Here is a 19,367-nt window from a genome sequence, read left to right as displayed (position 1 = left end):
TTTCAGATCCTCCCTTACAGCTGCAGTCTGGACGGAGCGGAGCAAGAAATCCTGGGAGTCCGTTTCAGTCAATGAGAGGAGAACAAAGTTGGACAGGAAGACATGTGGACACTGAGGGGCCTCTGTGTCCCTATAGTGTGTACGACAGAGACGGGGACGTTTTGATTTTGTACTCTGACAGCAGGCTACTCCTCGGCCCTGTTGACTTAAATTTTCTTTTGTTTTGTAATTTTTATATTTGTCTTGTTCAGGGAGCCTCGTGGACTGTAATCCTTCAGAAATGTCTTGTTTTTATTGTTAGAGTTCAGACAAAGGTTGTAATTTTTTTAAACATTTTATTTATATTCACCTTAATAAAGATCTATTTGTGTGCACAAACTTGAACTGCAGCTCCTGAGTGAGTCTTGGTGAGTTTTTTAAATGTATTGTGCTGGGTTTTGTTCATGCAGGAAAACACGAGATGAACGAGACCTCAGGTTTTAGGCGCTCTCCTTCCTGCCTCCACCTTAAAGCCTCAGAGAGGAGTGTGAGCTTTACGGCCGGGTCTCCTGCAAGGTGTTGGCACTGACGAGAGGTCAGCCACGTCACTGGCTCATCTGGCTCTCGGCTAAGTCAGCCGTCAGTTTTTAAATCTGGGAAACATGCGTGTCCATCACGTTAATTTGTTGCTTGCTCACGGATCGTGCTTCAACCACAGAACTCCCAGAAATTAAATAAAATAACAGAACACTTCTCATTAGTGTGCATGGAATGTCCATCGTCTCCAACTGGAAGTGAGGAGTCTTTTTACCTTTTTATAATGATAATAAACTTTATTTCTATAGCACCTTCCAGCAACGCCTTGCATTAACCAGAGTGCTTTACAAGATAAAATAAATAAAAACAGGGCACAATAAATCAATGCAAATTAAAAACACAGCCAGAATAAAAGAAGGTAAAAGAGATTTTAAAAAAAAAAGCTAAATACTAAAATATAAAAAGTTAAACATTAAAAGCTCTTCTAAATAAATGGGTCTTCAGTTTGGCTTTGAATGGAACAGGTTTTTGTACCCGCTACGTAAAACGTGGACCGTCAGAACCTTCTCTGAACCGCTCTGGGTCCAGTTTTTTTTTTTTTTTTTTTTTCTGTCTGCCTGTCTTATTAAGACTATAAATTTCAGGCTGTTTCTTTGAATTTAAAGGTCTCACGTGGCAGTTTGCTGTGTTGAAGGTTCAGTATTGGCGTTTTGAAGATGACCTTTGTGTTCATCAAAGGAACGAGCTGAAGGACGTCCCACCATCTTTGGACGTGTCCGTACTGTCTGAGAAAGAAACATATTTCCTCAAAGTCTGGTTGACCTCGGCGAGGAAAACATGGCCGTCCACCTCGTAGGCACTGACGTCTGTCTGCTCGGGCGGCAGGCGGCCGCTGGACATCAGCTCCCTGAAGACCTGAGGAGGAATCAGCTGTGAACATGGAGGAAATTTGAGGGAGGGGGTTTGTTTTACCTGGCAGACGGGCTCCTCCAGGCGGTTTCCCCAGATGTACAGGTGAGTCAGAGTTGGGTTTGTCTTCAGAGCTTGAGCCAAAGACAGCAGACCCTCGGTGCTGATGCTGTTTCTGCAGACAGATAACCTGCAGCAACACAAACCGTCTGAAACTGAAAAGTCTCAAAGAAAGGTCCAATAAATGTCAGCCGGGTCCTTTAGGTTGTTTCCAGGGTCAAAACAAACATCAGATGAAACGAGTTGTTCTGATGAAGCTGGACTCACTCTTTCAGAACGCAGCCGGGCCAGGTGACGGCCTCGCTCAGGTACACACAGCCTTCATCCTCGATCCGATTGGACGTCAGATCGATGAACTCTAGGGTCGAGTTCTGCTTCAGCACCTCGGACAGATGGAGAGCTCCGTCACGGGCCACACGGTTACTGAAAATAAAAACAAAGAACTGTGCAAAAGTCTTGCTCAATGGTCCTCCAGACTTCATGAAGGTCTTTTGTTTTAACCTTGGCTGCTTTTTTACTATGATGAGTCCAGTTCTACCTGTACAGGTTAAAATAAGTCATTAAAAAAATATAACTTCTTGATAACCACTTTCTTTCTGAGTACTTGTGGAAGACACACCGATATTTATAAATTTGTAAAAGAAAAATTATTATAAAACATTCTTAAATTAGATGTTTTGTCTTTGCGTTCACTTCTATCTTCAGTTGGTAATCCAGAGGTAAAATGTTATGTGGCCTAACAAACAAAAAACTGCTCAAGTCTAAAGAAAAACTCAGCAAGACCTTCAGAAAGTCTGGAGAACTGTTGATTAAGACCATTTTAATGAAAAACAAGAAAGTCGAAGGGAAAAGATAAAAAATAAGGAATGGATCACGGCTTTTGTGGTGGTTTTGTTCCTACCAGCGCAAGTCCAGGTAGCGCAGAGTGCTGTTCTTCTTCAGGCCTTCAGCCAGCCTCTCCATGCCGGTGTCCGTCAGTCCCACCTTCCCCAGGTGCAGCTCCACCAAGCTGCTGTTCATCGCCAGCATCTCTGAGAAGGACATGGTCCACTCCTCCTGAGACAGAGTCCTTTATCAGACCCAAGACCAGAACCTGAAACTGTTCTTTGATGCTTTACTTGTTCCTACCTGCTGGCTGAAGAGCAGCGGACGACTGATATCCAGAGAACGCAGAACCGTGTTGTTCTTCAGCACCGTGACAAAAGCTAACAGTCCACTGATGGCCTGCAGAGACACAGAAAAGGCCGACTGTAATAAACAGGATCAGTTAAACTCTGACTGTTATGTGAATATGTTTACCAGGTCACAGTCGGACAGCTGCAGCTCCTGCAGAGTCTTGTTTATCTGCAGCATCCGGGCCAGATGCAGGACTCCTCTGTCCCCGATCCTGTTACCAGACAGCCTGAGAGTCATCAAGCTGCTGTTACACTGCAGAGAGGAGGAAACACACGTTTAGTGTTCAGTACTCTGCTTCAACTACCGGTTCTGTTTTTGTTCGCTAATGCTTTTAGCAAGGCTTTTGCTACTTTTACTTTTTTTTTTTTACATTTACTTTTTTATAGTTTCATTATTTGTAACAGTTTTTTGTTACCGTGTGTTAGTTTGTTAGTGAAAGAGGGTTTGTTAGCAATAGTTTGATTGTTAGCAATAGCTTATTTGTTTGTTGGTGATTGTTAGCAATAGTGTGTTTGTTTGTTTATTATTGATAATTTGTTAGTGATAGTTTATTTGATATCATATTTTTATTATTAGTTTGTTAGCGATTGTTAGCAATAGAGTGTTTGTTGGTAATAGTTGGTTAGTGATAGTTTGTTAGCAATGGTGTGTTTGTTTATTATTGATAATTTGTTAGTTTCATATTAGTTTTTTATTGATTGTTATTAATAGTTTGTTTGTAGATGATGGTTCATTTATTATTAATTGTTTCTTTGATATTCATATTCTGTTTGATATTATTGGTTTGATTGTTAATAATTGGTTGTTACTGATAGTTTGTCTGGTAGCGATAAAAACCTTCAGACTGCTGGCGAGGTCTTCAGCTCCGTTCGTCTGGATGTTGTTAAACTTCAGGTCTAAAGAGCGCAGAGATGAGTCCCCTGCCTGCTCAGAAATAGAAAATATAATGTTTAAACAAATACTTCTGTTTGCCTATTCTGTGTTAGTAAACAAAGATGTGTTTACCTGTTTATAAGTTAGTAAACAATGATATGTTTACTTGTTTATAGGTTGGTAAACAACGATGTGTTTACCTGTTTATATGTTAGTAAACAATGGTATGTTTATCTGTTTATAGGTTAGTAAACAATGATGCATCTACCTGTATATAGGTTAGTAAACAATGATGCATCTACCTGTTTATATGTTAGTAAACAAGGATGTGTTTACCTGTTTATAGGTTAGTAAACAAGGATGTGTTTACCTGTTTATAGGTTAGTAAATTATGCTTTATTCCTGTTGATTTACCTGGATGAGGTCAGCGAGGTGTCCGGCTCCTTCATCACCTATGTTGTTGTATTTCAGGTCCAGACCTGTTTAACCAGACAAACAAGAGAAGAACAAGTAGTTTGAACCGTTTCACGTATTTTAATCTAAACTTGACGGTTCACCTGAGACACACTGGTTATTTTGGAGACATATGGTCAAGGAAAAGACATCCTCATCACTGATTCTCTGAATGTGGTGGAATCTGCTGTTCCCACTCAGATTTAAGGAGAGGTTTCTGCAACATGAAGAGAAAATGAATCAATAAAAGTCCTTGTTTATTTAAATGTTCCATCCTAACAGTCAGTCCTTTAAAATGGATGTCCTGATTTAGAGTTCATTGATTGATTTAGTCATCTGCAGATCACTCAGTTTCAGCGATTTGTTTTATTTTTTAACCACTTTACCTCTTACCTTTGACCTCTGGATGAAACCTCTTCTTGAATTTTGTTTTTACTGAAAGTTATTTTAGTTATCAGTCTTCCTAATGTCATTAGAGTTAGAGAGAGAAAATACCGTAATAATGATTTATTAACAAAACTTTAGGCTAGTTTATACAAATAAATAAATAAAAAAGCCACACAAACATTTATAGTTGTTTGGTGTAACTGCTTGTTCTCTGCAGTAAGTACTTTTTTTTTTTACCTTGAAGATGAACAAATAAAATTTATAATAAAAAAGGTTAGCCAATATATGTATAACCTATAAACTTTGTTTGATTAAAAAACAATTAGTAAACATGTTTGTTGCGTTAATCTTTATGCGCTATTCATGTATTTACTTGTTAATGGATTTATGAATAATTTTAAATCATTTAAAAACATAAACAATGTTTTGAATTTATTAAAGACAAAAGTAATAAAATTTAATAATTTAATACTTTTATTAACTTCAACTTATAAAAGAGTTTTATAGTTGAATGGTAATTAATAAAATATAAAAAATAATTGTAACTAGTTTTGCTTTTTTGCATTTATAACGATAGATTTTATGTCTTTATTTACCTTTAGGTTTGGATTATTCAAACTATTTCAAACCAACAAAACAATCAAATAAATAGATTTCATTAAATAAACTCACATAAAACTTTTACAAACTAAGGATATGTTTAAATTTTGTACTGAAACACATTTTTGCTGTAACTTCTTTACCTTTTCGGGGGTTTAATTATTTGTTTTAATTGAACATCAGAAATACCCGGATGTAGCGTTAGCTCCTGAAGCTAATCCACATTCTTGCTAAAAACTTCTGACTTTAGGAACTTGTGCTCAACGTGAAAATACTCACCCTACTTCTGTGCTCTTCTTTAAAGTATCTGAAATACACGGGTTTATTTTTATCTCATGTTTGGCACAGACGGCTTCGTAACACTCCGAAAGAGTTTTGCTATCCATATTTAGATATTCGGCGTAGCTGCTGTTGCTATGACAACGCAAACGCATGACGTCACTTTTACAGGAAGTTGGGTTAGTTTTCTTTCTTTTAACACTGCTTTAGTTTTTATGGTTAATTTGATACATTATAATTATTTTAGTTTTAAAGCTCGGTGAAATTTATCTGATATCAGTACGAAAGAAAATGCCATTAAGAAGATGATGGTGCATGTAGACGGTTTTGTTTGGGGTTCGAACCCGCGGCCACTGCGATCAATCGTTTAAACAGCGTCCCTAGTGGCGGAACGTAAAACTTATTCAAAATAGGCTAAAATGCAAATTTAACTTTTAAACAGATTATTTACCTGTTTTATACATTATTTGTACTTTTATAGAATAAACTTTAATATTTTTTGGACCAAGTTTCTTTAATTGAGAATAAAACAATCCATCAGATAAACTGAAACCCCGATCTGTTAAAAAACTACAAACCGGATTCCAAAAAAGTTGGGACACTAAACAAATTGTGAATAAAAACTGAATGCACTGATGTGGAGGTGCCAACATCTAATATTTTATTCAGAATAGAACACAAATCACAGATCAAAAGTTCAAACTGAGAGAATGTATCATTTTAAGGGAAAAATTTGTTGTTTCCAAATTTCATGGCGTCAACAAATCCCAAAAAGTTGGGACAAGTCCATTTTTACCACTGTGTGGCATCTCCCCTTCTTCTTACAACACTCAACAGACGTGTGGGGACAGAGGAGACCAGTTTCTCAAGTTTAGAAATAGGAATGTTCTCCCATTCATGTCTAATACAGGCCTCTAACTGTTCAATCGTCTTGGGCCTTCTTTGTCGCACCTTCCTCTTTATGATGCGCCAAATGTTCTCTACAGGTGAAAGATCTGGACTGCAGGCTGGCCATTTCAGTACCCAGATCCTTCTCCTACGTAGCCATGATGTTGTGATTGCTGCAGAATGTGGTCTGGCATTATCGTGTTGAAAAATGCAGGGTCTTCCCTGAAAGAGATGACGTCTAGATGGGAGCATATGTTGTTCTAGAACCTGAACATAGTTCTCTGCATTAATGGTGCCTTTCCAGACATGCAAGCTGCCCATGCCACAAGCGCTCATGCAACCCCATACCATCAGTGATGCAGGCTTCTGAACGGAGCGTTGATAACAACTTGGGCTATCCTTGTCCTCTCTGGTCCGGATGACATGGCCTCCCAATGTTCCATAAAGAACTTCAAATCGTGACTCATCTGACCACAGAACAGTCTTCCATTTTGCCACACTCCATTTTAAATGACCCCTGGCCCAGTGCAAACGTCAGAGCTTGTGGAGCTTGCTGAGAAATGGCTTCCTCTTTGCACTGTAGAGTTTCAGCTGGCAACAGCGGATGGCACGGTGGATTGTGTTCACTGACAATGCTTTCTGGAAGTATTCCTGAGCCCATTCTGTTATTTCCTTGACAGTGGCATTCCTGTTTGAGGTGCAGTGACGTTTAAGGGCCCAGAATTCATGAGAATCCAGTAGAGTTTTACGGCCTTGACCCTTACGCACAGCGATTGTTCCAGATTCTCTGAATCTTTTGATGATGTTATGCACGGTTGATGATGATAACTTAAAGGTCTTTGCTATTTTACGCTGGGTAACTCCATTCTGGTATTGCTGCACTATCTTTCTGTGCAACAATGGTGGAATTGGTGATCCTCTTACCATCTTGGCTTCTGAGAGACACTGACACTCTGGGATGCTCTTTTTATACACAATCATGTTGTCAATTGACCTAATTAGTGTTAATTGGTCTTCCAGCTGTTCGTTATATGCTCAATTTCCTTTTTCTAGCCACTTATTGCTACTTGTCCCAACTTTTTTGGGATTTGTTGACACTGTGAAATTTTGAATCAACATATTTTTCCTTTAAAATGTTACATTTACTCAGATTAAACTTTTGATCTGTCATCTATGTTATATTACAAATAAAATATTGACATTTGCCATCTCCACATCATTGCATTCAGTTTTTATTCACAATTTGTTTAGTGTCCCAACTTTTTTGGAACCCGGTTTGTACATTACTGATGTTTAAGTTGCTTTAAAAGCATCTTGGTAATTGTGTTATTGTGCTTAATTCTTAATTACTGTAATGTTTAATTGAAGTCTCTACTTGTGACCTATCCAGGGTGTCCCCCGCCTCTCACAGTGTCAGCTGGATATGGGCACCAGTGACCCCCAAGACCCAAAAAGAAAGAAGCAGGTAAAGATAATGGATGGATAGATGAAGTCTGCTGAAGCTTTATGAAAATATATATTTTTAATCATAAAATAATAATCAAAAAAAGGTTTAAAACTCATTTTTCTTTTAAAATCACATTTATTCAGATGTACACTGGGATGATTCTAGAATTTGACAGCTCATCCATGCACAAATATGCGCCACAAAATTTTAAATACTGTTAGAATATAATATTTTAATGTTCGGAGTTCTTATCTAAAGCTACTGGATTGAACTTTTAGGCCTTTTAGACATTTAAACTCCTCGTTTTTGATCTCAAGTTCATAAAAACAGCCAATAAACACTTTATTTTCTTGCAGTTTTTAATACAGCAGTGAACATTTACATGTGTATAATACTGCACAAGTAATGCAGACTTTTAAAAATAAAAGCAGTTTCAAGCGAACGGGAATGATTTATGTACACGTTTAAACGAAAACATGACCTTAAATACATCACAGGTGAAAAACTACGAGCATGAAAGGTAAAAAACTAAATCTGGTTGTGATTAAAGCGCTCCTGCTCTCTACATTAGGTGTTCAGAGTAAACAAAACGTGCCCACAAGAAGCAAAAAGCTCATTTATTTTAATTAAAGTCGACACACCGAGGTTAAAAAAACTAAAACAAGAACGTTCTTCTGAAGGTGAAACAATTTATTTCCCATTATAAATTTGTAAATGTATTTAAAGCAAAGAAAATCAGTGTTTTGTCTAAGATTTGTTTTCATTTCAAAATGTGTGAAAATAAAACATTTAAAAAGCATTAATTTAAAAGTAATTTGAGCAAAAATATGTGAAGTCTGTAAAATTATCAATTTTACAAGATTTAGATGAAAATAATAATAAACCAGATGTTTTTAAGATTTTTTTTTAACTCATCTTCAGGACTTTCCCAGCCGAGAGTCAAATTATCTTTACAGAAGTCTCATTTTAAAATACCAAACTCAGATGTTTTATCAACTTTTGGTCAGTTTTGAACTTTTAAACACAAAAAAATTACAAACTTGTGGCAGAAATTTCTTCAGTCACCTGAAGCACTGATGTTATGGTCTTAAAAAACCCAATAAAATTCACATTTTTCTTTCCTTTTTACAAATAATTCCTCTACAGACGGATCATTAGAATTCTCTTCTATTTGAATACTTGAAATAATTCGCACCAGAACTCCGAGCCCGTCTTTGATCCGACCCGAGAACAGTTTTCTGTTACGAACGTCACAGACAAACGTGCAGGTTTGAATTATTTGAGTTTTGTGTTGCAGGAAGTTCAAATAAAATAAAGAGAGAAGCTGAAGGAAATCTGCACTTGGCTGGAATTAGAGAAAATAGTTTTATAAAACAAAGAAGTTTCCACATCTTGTAATGTTGCGTTTCCATCTTGTCATCTTTTTGATAAAAATATAGGTAAACATTTAGACTAGAGCCCTTTTTTTTACACTCAAAACATTTTAAAAAAACCTAAACTGAACCAACAAGGACTGTTTTAGGTTAAATTTAAAAGCAACGACGTTAAACTGTTTTTAAATTTCCAAACGAAATTAAACAAACAGTTTTTATGAAATGTAACAAAAAAAAAAAAAAAGCTTCAAACTATTTAACTCGTTTTTCAACCACTTTCCTACACAAAACACTGAAGAAAATAATTTGTGATAAATTAATGACAAAACTACTTTATAGTACTCAAACAGAAAACAATAAAACATGTAAAATGATGCACTTTAAGCAAAAAAATAAATAAAATGTAACCCATAAAAGAATAAAACTACATCTTTAGGGAGTTTGTTTGCAGCAGAACTAAAAAGTTGGACTCTAAAAATAATTTAATGATTTTTTTTTTCTGCTGAAAACGGAATTATTTTAAATTAATAATAAAAACAGAACATTTTGGTCATTTTTAGGAAGGAGATGTTTGTATTATGAGGATGTAAAACTTCAAATGATTTGGGTTTTATTCGTTTAAACTCCTCGTTTTGTTTGTTTTTTATAACTCCTTCAGACAGAAACCAACAGATGAACGACAACTCGTTCCAAGTTCCGAAGAACTCCGGCAGCTTTTAAGATGCGTAGTTTTTATTCACAGCTGAAGATGATGGCGGTGACCTTTGACCCCGCCCCGCTCACTGCGGAGGGGCGGCGCCCTCGGCGGTGTCCACCGTCCTGATGATGACGATCTGCTCCAGGTTGGTGGCGGGCGACGCCGTGGGTCTCAGCTGCTCCACCAGAGCGTGCAGCGTGTCCGAGTTGATGGTCTGCTCCTGGTCGGGTTCAAAGGTCACCGGGTCGGCGGTGGTTAGGGGCAGTTGGGAGGGCTCCGGTTTGAACTCCTGGATGTCGGAGGTGTCAGTGGCGATGGGCTCGGCGATGGCGGTGTCGGCAGACGGCGCCAGGGCTTTGGGGTCAGGGGTGGTCGGCTCCGGGTTCAGCGGCTCGCCTTCAGGGATGGAAACCAATGTTTTGTTCTCCTGAGAGATTTTATTCTGAATGAAGGTCACGGGGTGGCTGGAAGCAAGGAGGACAACTGCAGAGGAACACAGAGGTCAAAGGTCACAGGAAGCCCTACAACATCTTCTAAACACATAATTCAAACATCGCTTCATTTTAATTTAAATAAATCTAGGCAAAAAAAAAAAAAACCCTCTCTAATACAATTAAAGGGATAGTTCAGATACTTCCAAGGCCAGTTTCTGTGTAAAACACAGCAAAAGTTAGTATCTTACCTGCTGCAGATAGCTTCTTGTACAGTTTGAAAATTTTTAGTTTATTTTTACTTGAATGGATCACTGCTGCATTAAATCGACTTTCTTCTGATGCCGATAATATTATTTTAAACCAGACTTTTTACTTTTTTTTTTTTTTTACCAAAACAGAACCAAGCAGGAGTCTCAAGTCTCTCTTGGACCTAATGTGAGCGAGATGGACTCAAACTATGATTGGCCAGTTACACAGAAACAGGAAGTAGGTGTTCCGAAAAGAGCTAGCTTGTATTGTCTAAGGCTTATTGAGGTAGTCAGCAAGTCTTGAGACTAAATACATCAATATCTAAAACACCGACTTTATTTAGAAAAGTTTTTTCACAAACCTTAATTTCACTTACTTAATTTAGAAACGTAATTTTTAAAAGATATATGAGAGTTAAACAACAAAACTCAGAACAACATGCAGCTTTTTCAAACCTTTCTTGCCAACTAGCTCGTTAAGCCTTGGTAATCATACGTTAGCTCTTATTCTGAAAAACTCACTTCCTGATTCTGTGGACTGGACCAATCACATTTCAAGAGTCCAACTGTGGACGTGTCACATGCTCATTGAAGTCCTACAGCCAGCTGCTGCTACCTCTGCAAATAACTGTCAAATGAAACTGAACCACTGAGATTTTTCAGGCTGGAGCTGTTTTCAGACAAATGAGATCCATTTTGGTCTTGGTCCCGATCAGACTAGCCTTTAGCTCATCAGTCTGATCAGAATTTAACGATTCCTCCAAACTGAAGAGCCATCTACTACAGGTTAGATACTAACTGTTGGGAACCAACTTCTAAAGAGCTGAACTGTCCCTTGAAGAGTGAAGACGAACTCTCGTCTGCTTCTCTTGTTTTGCAGGAGCTGCCGTGTTGAATTTTTGGCCCCGCCTACTTCACCTACACATCCTGAATCTTTTCATCATTTAAAAAGCTTAGAAAACTAAACTTGAACCAAGAGAATGAAGGTAAGAACTACGAAGATTAACAGGAGGATCACTTAGAATAAAAAATCAGTTTTTGTTTTGTTTTTCATTACAGGTACATAAATATGTAATTTATTTTTATGGACCTAAATCTTTACTGCATCCCGCCTACAGGGGGTGCCTCCCATACATACACTGTGTGTGTGGTCAACACACCTCACAGCTGCAGAACACACAAACTGCACAATGATATATATTTTAGCTTTCTTTTCAAGTCATTCATGTCCCCTCTGATAGTCGTGTCAGTTAAACACATATTTGGTGATAAAGGTAATAAACCCAGCTCACCGGCTCGGGCTCTCTCTTTGTGTTGTCGCACTTCGTCTGCATGAACCTTCTCCTGGTGTTTGATCATGTTCTTCACGCTGGCGAATCGGTTTCCACACAGCAGACACTGAACGCCCGAGTTTCCATCTGCAAAACCGCGACATCCCGACACTCAGAGGGTGGACAGAACAGCTACGACTCGGCCAAATTCACAGATGTTCAAATACGACTGGATTCAGCTCATGGAAGTTTTAACGGTAAATGAAAGAACGTCACCCGGGTGGAGTCGCCTCATGTGCTTCTTCAGCTCAGAAGACGTCACAAACTTGGCGCCGCACTTTGTTTGTGAGCAGACGTATGGAGTCTCGCCTGAACCAAACAAAAAAAACAAATGATGTCACCGTGTAACCGTGAGCTCTTCGGGTGTTTTTATTCTTTAGACGATAGTTTTACCCGTGTGTTTCCTGGCGTGGGCGATGAGGGACGAGGACACGGAGAACGACATGCCACACAGATCGCACTGGTACGGTTTCTCTCCGGTGTGCCGCCTCTTGTGGTACGTCAGGGTGCTGGACTGGGCGAAGGCCTGGCCGCAGATGTCACAGATGTACGGTTTCTCTCCGCTGTGGAGTCTGAAGGAAACACGCCGTCAGATGAAAGCACAGAAGTACCTGGGGGGTTTATCGGAGCCGTCCACCTGCCTGATGTGGATTTTGTAGTTTGATGACGTGGCGAACTTGAACCCGCAGCGGTCGCAGGTGAAGGGCTTCTCCTCGCCGTGGTGCATCCGGCGATGTGCGACCAGCTGACACTTCTGGGCGAAACACTTATCGCAGTCGCTGCAGCTGAACGGCTTCTCACCTGAAGACAAACCGGCAGAGACACCTTTAGAGTTTTCATCAGTAAAATCTCAACAGACGTTTTCTGTACGAAACGATCACACTAGATCAGGGCTATTCAACAAAACTGCTCAGGGGGCCACAGTTTCTGAAAGCCAGCAGCTCGGGGGCCGGACATCCAGCGGTTAAAATCATTATGTAAATAAACCAAAGTTTACAATGATCCGTTACCTTTTAAATTTGTTTATTTCATTGCATTGAATCATAAATGCAACGGGAGAGTGGTGGCGCAGAGGTTTGAGAAGGTGGGCCTGTGATCGGAAGATCTCCGGTTCAAGCCCCGGTACAGACAACATCAAAAATGTGGGTGGAGTAGGTGAAGCACCCACACCTGTCCCCACCCTTATTCGCCCCACCCTAGGCCCCTGAACAAGGCCCCTAACCCCCACCATCCGCTCCTCCCGGTGTCCTAGATAACACCTCTGCTCCACACTGAGGGCTGTGGTAGCTCGGTGTCTGTGGTTGCGTCAGGAAGAGCATCCGGCGTAAAAATAACTGACAAGTCTTCGTGCGACTTAGTTCGCCGTGGCGACCCCTAACGCAAGGAGCAGCCGAAAGAAAAAAATTAATCAACTGCAATAAACAGAACCCAAATTTTAAATATATATATATATATTTTTAATTAAGTGGGTCGGACTGAAGTCACTCGTGGGACGGAAATGGCCCGTTGAATAGCCCTGCACTATAGTGATCCTGTCTCTCTTTATTCCGCCTTTGACCTTTTTATTATTCAAAATGTTTTATTTTTCAAACTACTTCTGCAGACTTTGTGCTATTCTCAGTTATAAATCAAAACATTTGGCTCATTTGGAAGAAAGCTGCTGGGATTTCTGCAAATTTTATACTTTTAAAAATATTTTCCCCCCAAAGAAAGTATTATTTTCAACTCCTACTGCTAAATGTAAGTATTCTAATGCTAACAGCTAATGCTAATCATACTTCTGTTTATGCTAATTTCACTAATGATAACTTTACCAACAATAATGATGCTACTACTAACACTACCACTGCTAATGCAGTTCCACTAATAGTATTTTTATTCCTATTACTGGAACAGATAATGCGAACTTACTAATTTTTATAATGAATTTTTAAACAACTGTTTTTAATTTATTTATGATAATACCGGTAATACTTACGCTAATACTACTATAGCTGATGCTACTTTTGAAATGCTTAAAGGTAATTTCCATAATGTTAATACTCTAGCCTAAACACTAATTTTAATGCTAATTTTATAAATGCTAATTGTAATTCTAATTCTACTACTAATGGAATTCATGTGACAGATACTACCGGTACTTTTAATGGCGGTGGCCCTCTTTACATGAGAACCTCTGGAAACATTAGGGGGTTTTCAATGTTTATTGGGGGCAATAAACAAAAATAAAAGAGCGGGTTTACATGAAAACACTGTTGTTTCCGTGTCAATCGTGTTGCCAGAAAAGAAATTATGAACTATAGTACTGTCACTTTAAAATTATAGTATTTTGACCTAAACTGTCATACAGTATGTGCTGAGTAAGCTTGTTGTAAGTTGAGGTGTGTGTTGTGTTTGTTGAACATGCGCACAGAAAAGGAGGTAAATAAGGCATTTTAAAATTATCTGGCAACCCTGAGCCAGGCTCAGCTGCATTCATTGTGCTTGCAGCGTCTGCATGATCACAATTACTCCAAACTGATGAGTACACCAACATATCTTTGGACCCTGGATTTTATAAAACACTCTGCTCTCTGCCATTTTTTAAAACTGTAGTTAGTGCAGAAAAACTTTGGACTGCAGACGCATGCAGTGCGCATGTGCAACTTCACACTTGCGAAGCATTTCACACCTTCATGTGGGGTTCCCCAGAAAATTTCCATTCAAGACCTGGACTCAGAAACTTTCGGTTTCAGAAAGAACGAGGGAAGTTGTGTAAATGAATTAGTCAACTCAGCGGCGCTAATGCTACTTTAGTGAAACAAGCTCCGAGTCTGATGCAGGTAAACATCTGGTCATGTGACTGAAGTAGGGGAACAGAGATGAGGAACAACATGGCTCCACTTATCGGAGGAACAATAACGTTCTCTCTGAGACGGATCAGCTGAGGGACGATGCAACAGTCCGGTCATGGTCATAACGACACATCATCCTCAGGAATGACATCTGGTCTTTCCTCCTCCACCTCTTCACTTCCGTCAGTTGTTTATGTTTACATCGAGAGAGGTCAAGTTTTCAGCTTTTGAAATTCACAGATTTTACAGTTGAAATGTTTAAAGCAAATAAATCCTTTTAAATATTTTTAAAATGTGAAACCCTGGTACCAGTCACATGGATTTTACATATTTCAGTATGGTTTTTGTTGTTTATTCTTTTCATTCAACCTTTATTTAGACAGGTTAATCCCATTGAGCCCCGAGGACTGATTTACAAGAGAGACCTGATATTTATGACCCAAGTCTGGAACGGGGAACCTCTGGGCTACAGAACTCTTTGACCCGACTTGTTATATTTCAAACAAATGAGTAAAATATAAAAAAGCTCGGGAGGGAAATCGTTGATGATCAGTGGCATTCCTGGGATAAAATGGACAGAAATGCATTAATCCGAGCCAGGATTCAGGTCAGTGAACGCAACATGAGTGGTCAGTCAGAAAGGATGGGGTGACTGACAGGTGTCAATCATGGTGACTGAAGAAAAAGAAAAGTGGAAGTGAAAATAAAACCAAAGTTTTGGACAGAAACTGACAACAGGGAATGGATTATTTGCCGCCCACTCAGCAGTGGTGACTCCGCCCCCTCACCTGTGTGGATGCGCAGGTGTGTTTTGAGCTGAGTGGCCTGTCTGAAGGTCTTGGAGCAGAAGATGCAGGAGAAGGGCTTGAGGCCGCGGTGGATCTTCTCGTGGCGCCGCAGGCTGCTCATGTCTTTGAACATCTTGTCGCACTCGCTGCAGCTCAGCGGGACGTCGCTCATCTCTGACGGGTCATGCTCCCGAATCTCACCTTCCTCCTCCTCCTCCCCCTCCTCGTCTGCACCCGCCTCGCCGCTCTCCTCTTCATCGGTCATACTCTTCCTGCTGCGTCCCCTCCCCCTCCCTCGGCCCCTCCCACGGCCACGCCCTCTCCTGCCGTATCTGCTGCTCAACCGGGGTCTCTTGGTCAAGGTTTCACCATCACCATCTTGGTCGAGGGAGGGGCTCCAGTCTGCAGAGATGTCTTCAAAGTCCTTCAAGCTGGAGTCTGACTCCTCCTGCAAGACATCATCACTTGGAGGTGAAGAAGCAGCTCCTCTTCCTCGCCCTCGGCCCCTCCCCCTGGGCCTCCCTCTCCCCCTGTGGCTCGGAGTTTTAGGAGCGCCGTCGCTCGGCTCCACCTGATCGCCGCTGAAACTCTTCGGCTTCCTGCCCCTCTTCCTCCCCTGTCCTCGGCCCATGCTCCTCTGCGCGCTGGGGGTGTACTCTTCATCGCTCCTTTCTGCCAAATCTGAGTTCTCATCTCTGAGCTCAAACACCTGCTCTTTGCCTTCTTGCTCCTCTGCATGCCAGTCCCCGGTGAGGGAGGCGATGGAGAGGGGGAGCGGGGAGCTGGGGCTGCTGGGGCTTTGAGGGGAGGCCCCAGCCTCCTTGTCCAGCTCAGACTGGGACATTTCGCCGAGATCGGACCAGTGAGGAGTTTCCTCCAGGTACTTCGTGGCTTCTGACATTCCCAGGAAGACGGCGGCTCGACGCACAGCAGCCTGTCTGGTGCTGAAACCAGAAAAAACACTCAAATCTCCCAGAAAATACTTTAACTCAAAAACAACAGAAAGCTGCAGCATCCCTGAGTGTTTACCTGCTGAGGTTCATCTGACCCGTGTAGATGAACTCTAGAAGTTTCTCCAGGGAGTACCGGCTGACCTTCTCCGGGTCCAAGTTGGTAACTTCCTCCCCCTTCTCGGCCTGAGCGGAGAAATACTCGCTGAAGGCGGCTAGAATGTTGCGGTGAGCTCTGAACTCCACGTCTTTCACCATGATGGTGATGTCACACAGGAAGTCCATCTCCCGCTGCTGATGGAGGCGCTGCAGCAGCAGCCGGCCGTGGTTGGCGAGGTGAGCCATCGCTGCCGCTGGGAGGGGGGAGGAAACGTTAAAACAAGTGATGAAAAACAAAAACTCCTCCACTTTTTACACAAATGTTTATTTAACTTGTACGCTGTGACGGTGAAGTTGGGCTGAAGGAACTTTAGATTTAAAAAAGTCTCATTCTGAGAGAACAAACTCACTGTATATTACAACAATTAAACCTGCTGATATTTTATAACTTGTATGTAGAAGAAAAACATCAAATTAAAGCTTAAAGTTTATTTCACAGCTTTATTTAAACACATTACTGGTGACATTTTTACTGGGAAAGAAATCTAACAAATACAAGAAGTTACAAGAAAAAAAAGTTAAATATTTGCTATAATTTAGAGTCATAACTCTTAATGAAAAGGATAGTTTTAAATGTTAAATCTGGCTGAACTAATAAGAACATTAACAACACAACGGTTCCTAAAGTTAGGGCTGTTAATTATAAATTAAGAGTTAATACTTCTCTTTGTATTCTTCAACTTCCTACGGTGAATTTTGCTTTGAACTGGAGTGTCAAAACCAAAATAAGTCCATGAATTATTTAAAACTGCTTTATAAACGTCATTGGAAGAAAAACATTTATCATCTGAACTGAACGAGTGAAATTTATAAACGTATTAACCATATGCTAGTTGATTTTAAATGTACTAAATAATTGTAAATACAGTGTTTGTTTAGTAAGATTAAGGGCTTACTGCATTTATAATAAAGGTTGAATGGGAAAAAAAAAAGTTTCTCATTAATTTTAACTTAAAACTTTTATATTATTCTTTCAGCAGTTACAGCGTGTTTATTAAACGGTTAGAAAGGTTGAACTTTTTATGATTTCTTGATCATAATTCACATTTTTATGTAGTTTATGTTTAATTGAAGGTGTATTAATTCAGACTGAAATAATCTCATTTAAAGCCCATCTGGTGAATAAAAATCTCGTTTCTTAAAAAAAAAAAGATTATTAACAAGGGAAGAGCATTTATAATTAAAAGACAGTGCATTGTAGATAAACTGCACAATTAATTATGGAAATAGTGTTTTTGAAATGCACCAAAAAAGGGGGATGTATAGGGTTAAAAAATAAATAAAAACTTACTCTCAGATGCTGCTTTTAAAGTCTCAGTTCAATCTTTGTTGATTCCTTAAGAAACAGAAAAAAAACAACAATAATAAATCTCATTAACAGCTTAAATCGGAACATAAATGCGTGAAGTTATGTATAGAAGTCATTTTTAATAAACATTATGAGAAGGCAGGTATTTTTCTGCAGAATGAGGAAAGGTGAATTTTGGAAAATAAAAGCTCCCGCCTGCTTCCTGAACAGGCCCTCGGCTGCGGCTAATGCTAACACTGACGTCGTAGGTGAATTAAAATGATCTCCGCTGCTTCTTTTCTGTTCAGCGCAGCTTTGCGGAGGCTTTTCGTGTCGTTCGAGCCGCCTGGGAGACGTTTACCCCCCTCGGTGCGTCAGCGGGGCGGATTGTTTCTGAGGCCGAAGCTAACCGTTTACGTAGCGCTAAAAAGCGCGTAAAACCCTGAGCTCTTATTTCGAAGGTTCGACGGTTTCTACAGGCGGGGTCGACGTAAGCGACCGCAAACACCGCAGCGACGCAAGTTTCAGCGAGAAAAATGCGCAGAAATTTCATCGGCCGCGCCAGTTGCGTTGTGCAATTTGTTTTAAAACCAAGCGGAGAAATTAAAACAGAAAAGTACCTTCTAATATCCGCGATCTCCAACCATTATCCGCGTGACGTTGTAAGTCTCGCGAGAAGTCAGCGTTAATCAAAGAGCTCGCGTTGGTCAAGATGATAATCGGCTCGCCGCGACAACAATCGACAAAAAGGAGCGTTATCTTTCATCATTAGATTTTCAATAGGTTTTCTTAGCAATATTTACATTTTTAAAACCCTAATAGCATAACTTAATAAATTTAGGATTTATATTATTGTTTCTGGCAGCACGGTGGCGCAACTGGTAGAGCTGCTGCCTCTCAGCGAGCAGGTCCCTGGTTCAAACCCTGGTCCAGGGGCCTTTCTGGGTGGAGTTTGCATGTTCTCTCCGTGCATGCGTGGGTTTTCTCCGAGTACTCCGGTTTCCTCCCACAGTCCAAAAACATGCATGTTAGACTGATTGGTAACTCTAAATTGTCCCTAGGTGTGAGTGAGAGAGTGAATGGTTGTTTGTCTCCATGTGTCCCTGTGATGGACTTGCGACCCGTCCAGGGTGTACCCCGCCCCTCGCACAGTGATTGCTGGACATGGGCACCAGCGACCCCCGTGACCCAAAATGGAATAAGCGGGTAAAGAAAATGGATGGATGGATGGATTATTGTTTCTAGTTCAATTGTGATTGTAACAAATTGAAATGGCTGATCATCTTTTGAGTATGCATTGCAGTTATTCGGATTAAGGCCTCATTTTACACTCATCTGATGCTGGATTACATAAACACGCACATTTTAAATAATAATTAGTAAGTAGCGATATTTTTTTGTTTAATTTTGTCAACATGTACAGTGGTTAAAATTTTCATTCAACCTTTATTTAGACAGGTAAATCCCATTGAGCCTCGAGGACTCATTTACAAGAGAGACCTGATTTCAACAAAGAATGATGACAACAATGGACAACAGCAACAACAATAAACAGTTATAAAAAAAAATCATACAATTTTATTTATTTATTTTTTAACAAATAGGATGGCTTAAAAAAGTAACAAAAAACAGCTAAAAAACAGGCAAATGTAGAAAACTAAAAACAGGAACATGTCT

The 19,367-nt window shown here is 40.0% G+C and overlaps 3 protein-coding genes across 3 annotated transcripts in view; all 3 read right to left on the bottom strand.

Annotated features, from left to right (window-relative positions):
* LOC119426617 (melanoma receptor tyrosine-protein kinase) overlaps nt 1-19,367 on the bottom strand; it is a 531,032-nt gene that overhangs the window by 143,597 nt on the left and 368,068 nt on the right. The gene's annotated exons all lie outside the window — the stretch shown is intronic.
* Nucleotides 1,195-5,360, bottom strand: lrrc34 (leucine rich repeat containing 34). The gene is given in 9 exon segments (XM_037694183.1): nt 1,195-1,431; nt 1,489-1,615; nt 1,753-1,908; nt 2,387-2,541; nt 2,614-2,913; nt 3,499-3,585; nt 3,949-4,013; nt 4,092-4,204; nt 5,254-5,360. Coding segments are annotated over 9 exon segments (1,293 nt in total). The 3' UTR covers nt 1,195-1,248.
* Nucleotides 9,593-18,342, bottom strand: mynn (myoneurin). Its single transcript, XM_037694200.1, has 9 exons — nt 18,311-18,342; nt 17,694-17,738; nt 16,323-16,596; nt 15,294-16,237; nt 12,313-12,472; nt 12,065-12,243; nt 11,888-11,980; nt 11,633-11,758; nt 9,593-10,141 (listed from the first exon to the last, which is right to left on the bottom strand). Exons 3-9 carry the CDS (start codon nt 16,586-16,588, stop codon nt 9,741-9,743), a joined length of 2,169 nt encoding a protein of 722 aa, XP_037550128.1. The 5' UTR covers nt 16,589-16,596; nt 17,694-17,738; nt 18,311-18,342; the 3' UTR covers nt 9,593-9,740.

The sequence above is a fragment of the Nematolebias whitei genome, chromosome 20 (genome assembly GCF_014905685.2).
Source record: "Nematolebias whitei isolate Nwh7 chromosome 20, NemWhi1, whole genome shotgun sequence".
In the NCBI taxonomy this organism is placed as follows: domain Eukaryota; kingdom Metazoa; phylum Chordata; class Actinopteri; order Cyprinodontiformes; family Rivulidae; genus Nematolebias; species Nematolebias whitei.
The sequence above is the reverse complement of the archived record's forward strand: the minus strand, read 5'-3'. Positions and strand labels throughout refer to the sequence as shown.